At 39.9% G+C, this 15,246-nt stretch overlaps 3 protein-coding genes across 3 annotated transcripts; 1 reads left to right on the top strand and 2 right to left on the bottom strand.

The window, feature by feature from the left end:
• Positions 1 to 30: 30 nt before the first annotated feature.
• On the bottom strand, positions 31 to 4,888 carry LOC147147492 (histone H2A.V). The gene is made up of 5 exons (XM_086031756.1): positions 4,690 to 4,888; positions 2,904 to 2,981; positions 2,373 to 2,486; positions 1,969 to 2,098; positions 31 to 819 (listed from the first exon to the last, which is right to left on the bottom strand). The coding sequence occupies exons 1-5, from the start codon at positions 4,690 to 4,692 to the stop codon at positions 758 to 760; spliced, it is 387 nt and encodes a 128-aa protein (XP_085887882.1). The 5' UTR covers positions 4,693 to 4,888; the 3' UTR covers positions 31 to 757.
• Positions 4,889 to 5,857: 969 nt separating this feature from the next.
• LOC147147491 (transcriptional regulator protein Pur-beta) lies at positions 5,858 to 9,825 on the top strand. Its single transcript, XM_086031753.1, has one exon. The coding sequence runs from the start codon at positions 5,895 to 5,897 to the stop codon at positions 6,855 to 6,857; it is 963 nt and encodes a 320-aa protein (XP_085887879.1). The 5' UTR covers positions 5,858 to 5,894; the 3' UTR covers positions 6,858 to 9,825.
• On the bottom strand, positions 9,476 to 14,889 carry LOC147147490 (uncharacterized). Its single transcript, XM_086031742.1, has 2 exons — positions 14,630 to 14,889; positions 9,476 to 13,938 (listed from the first exon to the last, which is right to left on the bottom strand). Exons 1-2 carry the CDS (start codon positions 14,796 to 14,798, stop codon positions 12,875 to 12,877), a joined length of 1,233 nt encoding a protein of 410 aa, XP_085887868.1. The 5' UTR covers positions 14,799 to 14,889; the 3' UTR covers positions 9,476 to 12,874.
• Between the last annotated feature and the right edge of the window lie 357 nt (positions 14,890 to 15,246).

Here is a 15,246-nt window from a genome sequence, read left to right as displayed (position 1 = left end):
AGACAGGGACAGCCATCTTGAGTCCAGAGATAGCATACAAAGGGTGTTTTATTCAAAGACAAAAAACGTTGTCAAACACAGCTTTAAGAAAAAAGGTTCTGATGTTGCTCATTACAAGAATGTCATGACGTTCAATTCAAGTTGTGCACACATGCGCACACAGACAGTACATTTGAGTGTTAAAGCCCTGCTGAGGTTAAGTAAATGTAGCGACTTCTAATGTTTATATGTGTAGTGATACGTCACCCTGGGCTGGCAGGTGGCACAAGATCACACTCAAATTGTTCAAGTTTAAAAATCATGCAAGCATGTGTGATCATTTGTTTTCCTTTTCAATGTAAAAAAAAATGCTAATACTTGTCACATGTGCAGTTCCAAAGCACCGTTGCACATTTTTTTTTTCCATCGTTCAAAAATATCACGCGTGCGCTATATTCAAAAGGAAATAACCACAAAACAAATTGGTATCATATAAAAAATGCTTTTAACAATTTCAGTATAAAACATAGAACAGGCCAATCAAACAAATTCACTGTCGCCGTTTTGAGATCGTCAAGCATTCTAACCACACGATGCATACAATTATTTTGTTTAAGTTGTTAAGTGATTCTAGTTAAGTGGGGAGGTACAACAACACAAACGCTAAACAATAGCTCTTGGTTTGTTATTATCATCATCATAATGACAAAAAATAACAAAACAAAAAACTCTGGTCTGATGATGCAAGGCCAGAAAACTGTGGTTGGAGGAGGGGCGTCTACACGGTCTTCTGCTGGCCCTTCTTCCCAATGAGGGATTTGTGGATGTGTGGGATGACACCTGGAACATCACAAATACAAAATGTCAAATTGCATATCTTCACACAATGTGATGTCAAACTGACCGTTTTCATCCACTGAAAACAACTTAATTTGAAGTATATGTCAGGAAACACATATATTTACATTTTTTGTGTGACACAGTGTAGAGAAAAACACACAAAGCAGATGAATAGTACAGATTAGGGGTGTAACAAAAAATGATTTAAATAGCAAAATTGGCTTTGATTAAAAAGACGCGAGTGCATCGAAACGAACCGAGTCGTTTTGCTTTAAAATCGAAACGTCCTTCAATCATCCATGAAGTGTTTTACAATTTAAAAAAAACATCAGTAGGGGGCGCCATAAATTGCCGCTTAAAGCTTTACAGCCATGACAAATTGCTACAGTGCTACTTATAGACAAGACTTGCAAATATGCAGAGCTGGGCAGCATCTATCTGCCAACGTGTTCTGTCCTGCATATTTAATCGACCCACGTGGTCCCGGTCCATCCTTCGTCGGCAACAGCCAATTGGCATCAAGAACGTAATTTTCACGTCACACGCCACGTGAGCAGATGCCGCCAAACAAAGATAAAATATCAAACAAAAGCAACCGACACACACACAGGCACTGCGTGGTGATCGGTGAAATCAAAACAATATGGGGCATACGTCAATGCATCTGTCGACTGGACTGCAAGGTACACAACATTTATTTTTTTAATCTTTCTCTGTCGCGTGTCAGGAGTGCGGCACCAGCGTGTGACGTGGTACCGGTAAAGTCCGTTCTCAGCGCCGTTTGGCTGACTCCGGCCAACTGGGACCACGTAGGTCAATTAAATATGTTAGAATGGAACGCGGTGACGGTTAGACGATGCCCAGCTCTGCAAATATGTCATATATAAAGTTCATTGCATTCTGTAAGGATTCACAACATGCATCGACTTGCGCTAATGATGAAAATTATTACTACACATTAGCAACAAGTAAGTTGTCTGGCCTCGAGTAGCCACCAAATTTTTAAAGACACTTTGAGGACATGACAGAAGAACAGAATACAATGTTGCTCAATCAACACTACTTCTGCTGGTTGGCAGGTCTGATCTTGAAAGGCCATCGTCATGGTTAAAATGACGGCATTATTTGGTGTGTGCGTGCGTAACTCACCTCCGCCAGCAATGGTGGCCTTGATGAGCGAGTCCAACTCCTCATCTCCACGGATGGCCAGCTGCAAGTGGCGAGGAGTGATACGCTTCACCTTCAAGTCTTTGGACGCATTGCCCGCCAACTCCAGGACCTGAGCAACACACAAAACTTAACTATTAAAAAACAAGACACACAAGAAGACAGGAATACACGTATATATACACACATATACCCACTAACACACAGAACACATACACGCACACAATGACACATACAAACGCACGCGCACAAACCGAAGACGAACGCACAAACACTCACAAGACACTGTGACACACACACACACACACGCGCATACGAGAGAACACATACACAAGAACACCCTCCCACACACACACTGCATGCAAACACACACAAGCAGCACTCACTTCAGCGGTGAGGTACTCTAGAATGGCAGCGCTGTACACGGCGGCGGTGGCGCCGACGCGACCGTGGCTGGTGGTGCGGGTCTTCAAGTGTCGGTGAATACGTCCCACTGGGAACTGAAGTAGTGGGAGAAAGAAAAAATAAATAATTAAAAAAAAAAAAGAAGAATCAATCAGTAGGACTTCAATTGGTCTACACAACATATAGGTATAGCAGTCTCTAGTATCATCAACTTATTGCTAAATAATTTGTAAGGAACTTTTTAATGGAAGTCAAACAACAGGGAGCCAAAGCATTGAAAAGAAAAAAAGACCATACATACATACAAATTTGCTAAATAAAAACCCACCCATGCACACACAAAATACTGGATGAAAAATATCAGTGGCAGTCTGCGGTTTCCGGTCTTGTTTTTAGGTGTGATGTTGCGCCCTCCCTACCTGCCAGCCTCCGTCCGTCCGTCCGTCCCTCATTCATTCATTCATTCATTCATTCATTCACTCACTCACTCACTCACTCACTCACTCACTCACCTGTAGGCCGGCCCTCTGTGAGCGAGACACCGCCTTGGCCTTGGCCTTGCCGCTGTCTTTACCTGCCTTGCCGCCAGCCTGCAAGGCAATATACACTCAAAATATCATCAACACGTTCCAATTTAATGTCCATATTATAAGTAAGGCTTAAAATTGCCTGACTTAACATTTATCTCGCATTCTCATAGTCTAGCAGACAAAGTGGCATACAGAGAATAGGTACAGTTGGTCATACTGCATGTACAAAATACATCAAAGGTCAGCACCTGAATTCAAAATGAACGACTTCTTCGATAGTTTTCCATTACGTTCATGAATAAAAACTCTACGAATTAGGTAATGTCACATGATTGACAGCACGTGACATCCCAACAGCCTGGCAGCCAATAGAAAACACATGTCACATTCTAATTGATTACATTATTAAATACATAGAACCTAAACTGGTCAACAAATGTTTACTTTTTTTTTTTTTTTTAAATCAGCGATTCAAGTAAACTGGATTAATTTTTTTGCATCAGGATTTCATAATAATAATGATAATACAATATAGTAATATATTTATTAATATCTATTAATTAAGGGTTATGTTCAGCAACAAGTGGATTTTTTTCTAAAACGTCATAGCAATAAATTACAATGCATGGGAAAATCCATATTACGCAAGCTTTTATATTAAGAACAAAAAATGAAAATCTCAAAAACGTTGTCTCAAAGACATTTTTTAAATCAGCATTAAAAAAACATTTAGGGTATGCAATAAGCCATCCCTGATTAAAATTAGCATCTGACAAATCTAATTGTCTAAATCTAATATAAATTGACAAAAATCGCAACAATATTAGTATACAAGTAATACATAAATATAAAAAATAAAACAAAAACAAACCTTTTAGTCTAAACAATAAAAAAGGGCATAACGCGCTTTAAAAAAAATGCAAACATATAGCTAATAATAAGCAGGCAAAAAAATACACAAAGAGACAATAAGAAAAATGACTACACTTACAATATATTAAAAATAAAGAAATTGCAAAAATAGACACAAATAATACTATATATTCCAGAAATAAATACTAAAACATTCCTGACAAAAACACAAAATTGTTGACCAAATATTAGACAAAATATTTGATGGTAAAACACAAAAATACTAGAATTCTTTTTTTCTAAAAAGAATGAGAAAATAAAAACACACAAGAAATGAAAAAAAATAATTTAAAAAAGGAAATAAATGATCATCAAACAAGAAATATTAAAATATTAGGGGGAATACAAACGTAAGAATAAGAATTTAAACCTTCAAACATTTTATATAACTACACAACGTTTCACAAATACCAACCAAATCATCTTGTTATACAATAATAATTGAAAGAAATATGCGTTTTAGCAAAAATTGAAGGGGGGAATACACAAATAATATTTAAACAAAAACCGCGGGGAGGAAAAATGTAGTCACAACTACGCATCTCATTTCAAAACTACTGAAATACCAACTTGGGCGCAATTTAATAAATACTACAGCAAAGTTTAGCATGCTAGCCGCTAACCCAAAGTGTTCGTCGTCTAAAGATAAACGTGTGCCTGAGAAATGAAACTTAATAAATTAACTGGACTTCTGGCGCCTCCGTTAATGCTAACGCTTTAGCTGTAACAGTTAGCCAAACACCTTGTGATTCAACGCGGCACTTTCTTTCTAGTTATGATAAATATCATTTTTTCTTTTTGATGAATGCACCCTCGTCGCACCGCAAGCTTGTTGCACCACTAGAAGAGTACATACCATGTTTGACCTCTTGATTTGATTGAAGGACTGAGTAGATAGCAAATAATTTGGGCTTCCGAGGGCAAAGAAACAATAAAGCCCCTTTTCGCAAGTCTTTTTGGTGAAAGCCGTGATGGAAGGCCCTGCGTCCAATCAGATTACGGGTTGTTCCTTCGAATCTTCACTTTGACCAATCAGCGCACCGCTTGCAAAGTGTCCACCCATCCCCCAACCGGCGATTATCGCGCCTGCCTTTTTGCGCACGGAACCGCCAAGTAGGCGGTACTTGGTTTGTCGGAACTGAGTATACTTCCGGGGGTGTTGACATTCTCCTTGACGGGCAACGGTATCGGTGAATAGAAATGAGGGGATTTCAGCCGATTTAGAATTGACAACCAATCAACGTTCAGTATCTGGTTTCTTTCGTCCTAATAGGCGACCGATAGTGCTTCCTTCCAAGGCCATCCTTTCCCCAAAACGTACAAAATACGTCAAAAGGAAATCATAGATGTGAACATCACATATCTGTAATAAAGCTCTTCATTTGAGCAGGTTTTCCATCAGCTACAAATGTCGATAAACGTTTAAAAAGCCTTCTTGAAGCAATAACACGAATTGAGTACTTTGCACTAGTTGCCAACCGTAAATACAATACGAGAAGGTGTGTCGACCGAAGCGGGCGTTTACATTACACTTGATGGATAAGGAAGCTGGCGAATAGCCACGCAGGAGTAAGAATGTGTTTGGATTGGCAACCATTGTGACCAATAAGCATCCATATCTTATACTCCTTCAAGTAGGCGGGACTTATAGTCGAGTGTCCTTCCTAATGTATCCTTTCCCAAAACTGTGCAAAATACACGATGTAGGACATTTAAGTTTTCAATATCACGCGTCAATATCAAACCTCTTCAACTGTACAGGTTTAGCTGTAAGCTACAAAAACTGAAAACCTGTCAAAACAACCCCTTATAGCATAACACAACTTTTCAACTGTAACTGCAATTCGAGGTAGCGCGTCACCCAAGAGGGCGTTGATATTTATCTTTAACAGACAAGGGACTCAGCGTATAGAAACGCAGGACTACGGCAAATATGATGATTGGCAGCCGTGATGACCAACCAGCATCCATTATTCGGCGTCCGATTTCTTTCTTCCGCGAGCATAGCTAGCAAAGCTGGTGGGGTCAAAGATACGCAGAGACGGGCTGCTGGTGGCGAAGATGGCGGATGGGGACAGTGGAAGTGAGCGTGGAGGCAGCAGCGGCGGTGGCGGTGGAGGGGGAGGTAGCGGTAGCGGCGGCGGCGGCGGCGGCGGTGGCGGTGGCAGCTTCCAGCATTACCAGCGGGAGCCCGAGACGCAGGAGCTGGCCTCGAAGCGGCTGGACATTCAGAACAAACGCTTTTACCTTGACGTGAAACAGAACGCCAAAGGACGGTTCATCAAAATCGCCGAGGTCGGCGCCGGGGGCTCGAAGAGTCGGCTGACGCTCTCCATGTCGGTAGCGGCCGAGTTCCGTGACTACCTCGGGGATTTCATCGAGCACTACGCCCAGCTGGGGCCTAGCACTCCGGAGCAGATCGCCCAGTCGGCGGGCGGCGATGACAGTGGCCCTCGGCGGGCCTTGAAGAGCGAGTTCCTAGTGCGAGAAAACCGTAAATACTACCTCGACCTGAAGGAGAACCAGCGGGGTCGCTTCCTCCGCATCCGCCAGACCGTCAACCGAGGCCCGGGCTTCGGTGTTGGCGCGGGGGGGATGCCCGGAGCCGGCATGCAGGCCGGACAGACCATCGCGTTGCCGGCTCAGGGCTTGATAGAGTTCCGCGACGCGTTGGCTAAGTTGATCGATGACTACGGCGGCGATGACGACGAGCTGGCCAGCGGCGGTGCAGGAGGAGCGATGGGCTACGGCGAGCTCCCGGAGGGCACCTCCATCATGGTGGACTCCAAGCGTTTTTTCTTCGACGTGGGGTCCAACAAGTACGGCGTGTTCTTGCGGGTGAGCGAGGTGAAGCCCAGCTACAGGAACTCTATCACGATCCCCTTCAAGGCTTGGGGCAAGTTCGGCGGCGCCTTCAGCCGCTACGCCGAGGAAATGAAGGAAATCCAGGAGCGCCACCGGGACAAGGGCTTCGAACGCCGGGCTGCGGAGGAGTCCGAGGGCGAAGACGTGGATGACGACTGACGGACGGACGGACGACCCACGGAGTACTGTTTTTGTTTGTTTTTATGCTAAGGCTAACAAGTCGGAGATAAACCAGATCCAGAGTGAAAGGCGCGACCTTTACGTGCATGGCAAATCGAACTATTTTCAAACGCGGAAGCAAAATGAGATGTATATGACTGAGATTAGTATATATATATACATATATATGAGGAAAAAAGCTTAGATGGGTGTTATAGATATGACATGTAGTCAAGTCCTGTATGAGAGATCCCCATTGATTGAGAATATATAGCTATATAAATACATATATATTGATTGTACATTTGATAGCAGTTCCTAAGACAGACAGATCACTAAGGTTCCACATCCTGGTTGAGATCCAATCAGAAGAGCCCACCTCGAGGACCAGTGAGAAGAGACCCCCTACTCAAGAGCCAATCAGAGGGGCTCACCTGACGTGTAGTTTGTGGCACACCAGGAACAAACTGGCAGGAAGGCGTCCATTTCTGTAGCTAAGGTCCCACTACCTGGTTCAGGGCCAATCAGAAGAGCTTACCTGACTTGGTAGATTCTGGAACCCTGGCCACAGGGAAGGCATCCATTCTGAGGTTACAGTGTTACAAGCACACTCTTTGGAAGAAAAAAACATCCCCCCCACACACATACTGGGGGAGGTCATTTTGAATCAGGAGGTGGCAACACTTTGGAGTTACATTGACGCATCCCGATGCTTCCGGGGGTTTCCAGCCCTGTGTTTTTTTGTGTGTGTGTGTGTGTCCTTGTGACATCAATGGCAACTGATCACACACAAGCCAAACCCCTCGATTGGCTTCCCGATTTTCAGGCTTACCGAAGGGAATTTTGGATCTCTCAAGTCAAATTAGGTGCTTTGGGGGAAAAAACAAAAACAAGGGTGCTGTACTAAAGTATCTAAACACACACACAAACAAGTATAGATGGAATTATTTTTCAAAGGAGATTTATTGAATTATGTCTCAGAAATGTGAGACTTTTATTTTCAAAGTGGCTTATTTAAAAAATAAATAAATAGGAAAAACACTACGGATGAGATTTGGTCATACCTGCTTTTTGTTTTTCTTGTATTTCCCAGAGAGCAGGGTTTCCCAAACTGAGGCTCAGCAGGCCATTTTGGATCCTAGCAGGGTTTTTATGTTGTAGTACAGTCATGTATGTTGTCTTGTTTATCATTATTTTACATGCTCTTACAGAAGTACATGATGTGTATTAGGTTTGCTTTCCAGCGGGAACCACTTTATTTTTGTCCCTTTAACATAGTTTCTTGTAACTTAACTTTGTTTGACTCACAATATCCAAGGGCTGTATTCTCATAACGCAACTATTGTCTTAAAATACAGATTTCTTGAAAAAAACAGCACAACTATAATAATACATAATACAGATTTTCGACAGATCTGAAAAAGAAGCATCTTGATCTTATAATAGTACAGCGTTGATATCGTAACCGCCCCCACCCCCTAAAAATAAACAAATCAAAACAAACTACTTTAATAATATTATAAAATACCAGTTTAATAATACTGGGTCAAAAATTCAACATTGCATTGCAGCTATTTTCATAAATGAATTTTTAGTTAAAAAAAAAAAAATTAAAAACTCATGACTTTATGGCTTCAACATTTTTTTTTTTTCCTACAAGTATCGCATTGAAAATGTCTCATAAAATTAGCGGTCAAGTAACTGCTGGTGGAAAAAAATAAGACTTTGTATAATAGGACTACTCTCATAATATTTTTTTTCTAAAAATACATCTATAATGTGTGTATAAAATGTTTCATCTTTTTTTCAAAACCTTTTTTCTCTCATACTTAGCTATGGTCTAAGTCTCAAAGCCTGGTGACTTTAGTGCAACCACTTTCAATTTTGCCAGTAGTAAGATTCCCCCCCAACATTCTAGCTATTTTTTTGTGTACAAATTTCGGTACAACAGTAATCACCTCATAAAATTCTGACTTCATTTACAACTTTTTTTTTTCGTGTAATATGCTAAACAGGCAACTTTCTCCTCGTACTTTTGACTTTTTAGTAAAGAAAATGACTTCTTTTGTTGTAATATTATGACGTTAATTCTCACAACACTACATCAAACCTGACCAAAACATTAACTTTATTATCATAACTTTGTCTATTTTTTAATATTCTTGCTAAATTTTAGGATTTATTTTCATAGTCGGGTACATTTTTACAGAATTTTCTTTTAAACCTGTAATTTACGATTATCCTCTAACATTGGGGGGTGGCATTTTGTGAGTTTTTTTGTGGCTTGCCGCTTATTGTAATAGCAGTCATGTCTGGTGTGTTTATCACAAATTTTGTGTTTGGGAAACCCTGCCTTCCAGTTGAACAAATTGCTCCTAAGAGTATTTTTGTTTTTGAGCAGCACTCCAGGTCACTTTACAGCGCGTCAGGCCTCATTTGTCACCTTTTTTGTCCTCGATGGGCACCGCCCCCCGCCCCAAAAAAAGCACCACCATTGACTTTTTGTTCCCCTTCCATTTATTTTTGCATGCCTGCTCTCTTGCTGCCTTGTTTTTGTTTTGAGTGCCGTACAATATTTATCCTTTATTTTGAGAGTGACTGCAAGTTTTGATTTATTAAAAAAAAAAAAAAAAAATCACTCAACTGTCACTCATGTCATTGTCTCGCTTCCTTTCTAAACCTATATTGTTTTATTTACCACAGCAGAAAAAAATACCGTATGAAAAAAACAAAATATCACCTGGGAGCAATACTTTTGTTTTTTCCACAGATTTATAAAGATAAATATATATCTATACCTATATAGAGAGAGCGATGTACCACACAGGATTGAATGACATCCTTATTCCAGTATTGTGTTTGGTGAAATGGCAGCTGTTTTTGGTCATGTGTGTTCTGCTGTAAATGTTATTTTCAACGACAACTGGTGGTGATGATGATTATAATTAAAAAAAATAGTTTTTGGTCAGGACGTGTGGTCTTTTAATGCAGTGCGAATCTCCGCCAAGGATACTGTAGACTGGCATAACTTGATATGGGAGATGAAAATGTTTTTTTTTTCCTGTGACGTGACTTCATAATACAGTTACTTGTTAATGTACGACTATTCTCATACTGTAACTTTATAATTTCAACAAAATAACAAATACAACTTTTCGTATTGTCACTTTTAAGAAGTGTTTGTAATAGGTTGACTTATTTTCTCCTAATAATTTCACGTTATTCTCAAAATATAATTTCACGACTACTTTAAAGCAAAACAATCAATTTAAAATGTAACTTTTTTTTCTCGTAGTATGTAAAAAGTAAATAATCACAGCTTGGTTATCATAACAGTCATCTCCTAACTTGACATTTTCTTGAAATAAATACAACTTTGCCTCCGATAATTACACCTTTTTCTCCTTATACTTAAAGTAGAAGTCAACCCAAACATATTTTTTTCAAGAATGTTCCCAGCAGTCCCACTAGTTGAAACAAGCATTGTGATTAATTTTGCGTTTGTGGAATATAAGTTAATCAGCAAAATGCACTCGTTTTTAGCCATCTCTGGGGGTGGCCATTTTGTCTTTTGTCGACAGAAAATGACATTACAACTGCTCACAACGACCAATCACGGCTGACCTGTTTTCTGAATCTGAGCCGTGATTGGGAGACAAAATGGCCCACAGGGATGGCTAAAAACGAGTGGGTTAACACTTATTCTACAAACGCAATATTTATCAGAATGCCGTGTTTCAAGTAGTGGGCTTACATAGAACATATTTTTGAAAAAAATTATAATAATTTAATAATAATCACGCAACATCAAAACATGTCAATGTTGCTACGATTTTTTTTAAAAATCATACATTTTTTGCACCATGACCTCAAGACAAATTTACAAGTGGACTTAATTGTCATAAATTCACTCCCCCCCAAAAAAATATTATAGTGTTGTAAGTTTAATAACTTTAACAGTAATATTGCGACGTCTTTCTCCTTTCACTGTGATCTTATTCTAGCTTTACCACTTAAAATTCTTAACTCACATAATTTTAAATGATTCTTGTAACTTTATGACTCGATTCTCGTAGTTTCTTATTCGAACTTGGTGAATTTATTCAAACTTCTAATTTCACGCTATTTTCATCCTCAAATTGTCAAAAAGAAAAGAAAAAATGGATATACAGTATACTGTATCTAATATCAGCTAACAGGGCTCTAAGTGGTCTGTGTGTTCCCCTAAAAATACACATGGAGGTCAACAGGGCGTTGAAAGGCTTGACAGAGCGTGTTTTATTTTGGAGGTACTGAAAGTGAGCCAGCTGTCATTTTATTTTGTTGGTACTGACAGTGAAGCAGCTGTCAGCCGTCAGTCTGCAAAGACTGGTTGCAGGGGGCCTACGTTAATGCACACACACAAACACGGGCTTTATTTTTGTACAATTACAGGAAATATTGTCATTTTTAACTTGGAAAAATTCCAATTCGAGCCTCTTCCGATTTTTTTGAAATGTTAGGACTTTTCCCTAAAAAAAAAAAAAAAATCCCCATATTTGGTTTCTTCCCTTTTGAAACAATAATTGGCTCCTCATAATGTTATGATGTTACTGTTGAAAGTTTACAACTTTACCCTATTTTACAAGTATGCAACATTTCACGTTTATGTTTTCTCTCTTTATATCACCAATTTCTCTTTGGAAAATGGCAACTTTATTCTCATGATTTTACAACTTTTCTCCCTACAAATTTGTTTTCAAATTATTACCTTTTTTTTTTTTCAGTGATATAACTTTTCCTCTTCAAACAAATACTTCCCGCTATATTTCAACTTTTCGTAATTTTACTTTATTTCTTTTTATCAAATGTAGGATTCCTCCAACACATACAACTATTCTTGAATGATCGCAAATGTATGATCCAACTTTTATTCTCAGCAAAATTATATTTTTTTCATATTTTCTAAAAAAAAAACCTAATAAAATACCAAATTCTTGTACAATGACTTTTTAAATGTTTTTTTCACCCTAAAAAAAAAAAAAACTTCTACAACATTATTGGCGTAATCTTACAACATATTGCCTCACAAGACTGCAACTTTTACTAAAAAAAATACAACTTTTATCTTATAAGATTGTGACTGTGTTGGGGAAAATTACAATTTCTCCAGAAATGTAACTTTTTTTTTTTTCTTTTCAAAATATAATTTTGGTAAGTTTCCAAGTTTAATCTTGTAGTATTATTAAGTTTAATCTTGTAATATTATTATTTATAGGGTATGCCTAAAAAAAAAAAAAGTGGGAAAAAAAACCCGACCAATCATGGTTCAGCTTCAGAAAACAGGTCAGCCGTGATTGGTCGTTACCTGAGCCCTGAGCAGTTGGGATGTCATTTTCAGTTGACAGGAGTGACAAAATGGCCGCACCCGGAGATGGCTAAAAACAGGTAGATCAACTCTTATTCCACAAACGCAATATATATCAGAATGCCTTGTTTCAACTAGAGGGCTCGCATAGAACATATTCTTGAAAAAAATGTTTGGGTTGACTTCCACTTTAATAGACTGCGAGTCATTCAACTGTAATTGAAACTGTCTTTCATATTAGTTATTATTTTAGCACAAGATTAACCAAAAGGAAAATCATTTATGTATAGTAAATCTGATTTTGTTTATTGTAATACAGATTCATTTATTTCTTATGTTTGTTCTAAAATACATGGAAAGAGGCCCTTGGAAAAATATCATTGCATGTTAAATCGCAATTGTAATATTGGGGGGGGGGGTATCACAATTATTTTTCAAAATTGTCAAGAAATAACCCCCACCCCCACCCAAAATAACAGTTCAATGCTATAGCTCTATAATCAAGTAGTGAATAGTTCTCAGTCAGTGCTTACAAATGCTTTCAACAATTATCTTCACACAAGTATACTGTACTTAGATACATCTCTTAATTCACATTACAGGGACAAAAACTCTCTAAATCACTACTCAGCACTAGTCTACCTATTACAATTTACTAAGTTTATTAACGTTATTCCCCGCCATGCGCCAGCAAGTGTGCACTCAAATTACTGGGATGAACGAAGCTTTCGCCACAAAGCGAGCACGTGAACGCCTTCTCCCCCACGTGCGTCCTCGAGTGGGACTCCATGTGCGCCTTTTGCGTGAACCGTTTCCCGCACAGCATGCAAGCAAAGGGCTTCTCTCCGCTGTGCGTCCTCATATGCAGCGCCATGTTGGCCTTGTGCGTGAAGGTCTTGGCGCAAACGCTGCAAGCGAAGGGTTTCTCCCCCGTGTGCGTCTTCCTGTGCGCCACCATGTTGGGCTTGTGCGAGAAGCTCTTACCGCACAGCGGGCAGGCGAAGGGCTTCTCCCCCGTGTGTGTCCGGGCGTGCGACGCCATGCTCTCCTTGCGGAAGAAGGTGGCGCCGCACACCGAGCAGCCGTAGGGTTTTTCCCCAGTGTGCGTCTTCCTGTGCGCCACCATATTGGGCTTGTGGAAGAATGACTTACCGCAAACGGAGCAGGCAAAGGGCTTCTCCCCCGTGTGCGTCCTCTCGTGCGCCACCAGCGAGATCTTCTGGGCAAAGCCTTTGCCGCATGCCGAGCAGCTGAAGGGTTTCTCCCCGGTGTGGATCCTCACGTGCGACACCAAGTTGGACTTTTTGGAGAAGCTTTTACCGCAAACGGAGCAGCGAAAGGGTTTTCCTCCGGCGTGGATTGGCAGATGGACGTCCAAACTACCCTGACACGGGAAGATTTGACCGCATATGGAGCAAGTGAAGGGGCTGACGCTGGCTTGTGCACCATCACCTTCGCGGTCGGTGTGCGTCTGCAAAGTTTCGTCGGCGTGGTCGTCAGCCTCATCACAGCTGCTTTGATTGGACTCGGGCGGTTCGTGGTCAGCTTCGCTCTTTACTGCGATGACAGTCAGGGACAAATGGCTACCATCAGCCTCCGCCTCTTCACGCTTAACATGGTGGGACTGCGGTCGTTCCTCTTCATCTTTGATGTGAGATGGCCACGGACGCACTACACTGGAAATTCCAAACTGTGGAACTTCTTGTTGTTTTACTTTACCAATCAGCTGCCTGTCTGTAGGACACAAATGAGTCAAATATGAAGTAAAAGTAGTTTGTTCAAATTAGGGCTGCAACTATCAATTATTTTAATAATTGATTAATCTCTTTATTATTTTATCAATTAATTGGATTAAAAAATATGTTTACTCAGTGAGTTACTTTTTTCCTTCACAGAATTCCATTTCACCGCATAAGACTATAACTACTATCTTTTATTGCGTTGAAATTTTATTATCAAAGCCGATGACTGTTTTGTGCAAAAAATAAAAAAATTGTCATTTGTGTGTCATTACACCATTGTATATTATGGACAGCTTTTAAAGAAAAAACTATTCTAGCAAATTTATGAGGATGATTATGACAAAAACAATTATACTAATCTGTCATATTATTCCTAATTCAATCTCGAGGTTTTGTTGTTCATTTTAAGAATGAGCCTGGTACTCCTTCGTAAACGTCGTTTAAATGTATGGACAATAAAAATAATGCCTAAAATGATTTGTAATCGTCATGGGAACTGTTGAAATTGGCACAGTATGACGTCATTTTGTTTGGGTATTGAAAGGTTATTGTCCATTTTCCATGGATATATTTGAAAGACACCGAAAACGTGTTAACCCAGATGTGTGTGTCTAGAGAGGCTGAACGTGAGTGTGCTAAATGGAGAGAGTAAGCGTGGTTGCCAAAAACGCGAACAAACAGACCTTGCATGTGCAGCACCGTCTGGGTAGCCTCAAGTTGTCGTCGTTGTCGCTCGTTCTCTTCTCTCGCTCGACAAAGTTGCTCCTCATACGACGCCATCGTTGTTTGGAAAAGCAAATAGATCTCTTCGGCGGCCGCAATTAGTCGATCCTTCACCAACTCTTTGAACATTTTTAACGTTTTTTATCCGCCTCGACACGAGGTCGGTTCGTCGCTGTGACGTCTTTTTGCTTCTTTTGCTAGCTTCCGTTTTTTTTTCTTCTTCGGTGATGAAATTGCGGCAGCAACGTAACCGTGACGTTAAATACACGCCATCTCGCGGCGCTATGTATTTTTTAATTTATTTTGAGTATGAACATAATACAAAATCCATTCTGCTTCCAAATAGAATAAGACAACAAAAGTAAAAGATAGAAATGCACCAATTCATAAGGTAATAACTGAATAAACATTTTGTAACTCTCCTGTGAACACCGTGGGACTTCTGTCACATCAGAATGAAAGGCGAAATATTTTCGTGCTTGTGCAGACTATTTACATTTTTCAAATTATCTGCCCTGCTGTGTTGAAACATGTATTCAATGTTTTGTTTAAACATATTAACTTGCTTTCCATGATA

This window comes from Filicampus tigris, chromosome 5 (genome assembly GCF_054856515.1).
Source record: "Filicampus tigris isolate MCC_2025a chromosome 5, RoL_Ftig_1.0, whole genome shotgun sequence".
Classification (NCBI taxonomy): Eukaryota; Metazoa; Chordata; class Actinopteri; order Syngnathiformes; family Syngnathidae; genus Filicampus; species Filicampus tigris.
Note: the sequence above shows the minus strand (reverse complement) of the source record. Positions and strands in the feature narration are given on the sequence as shown.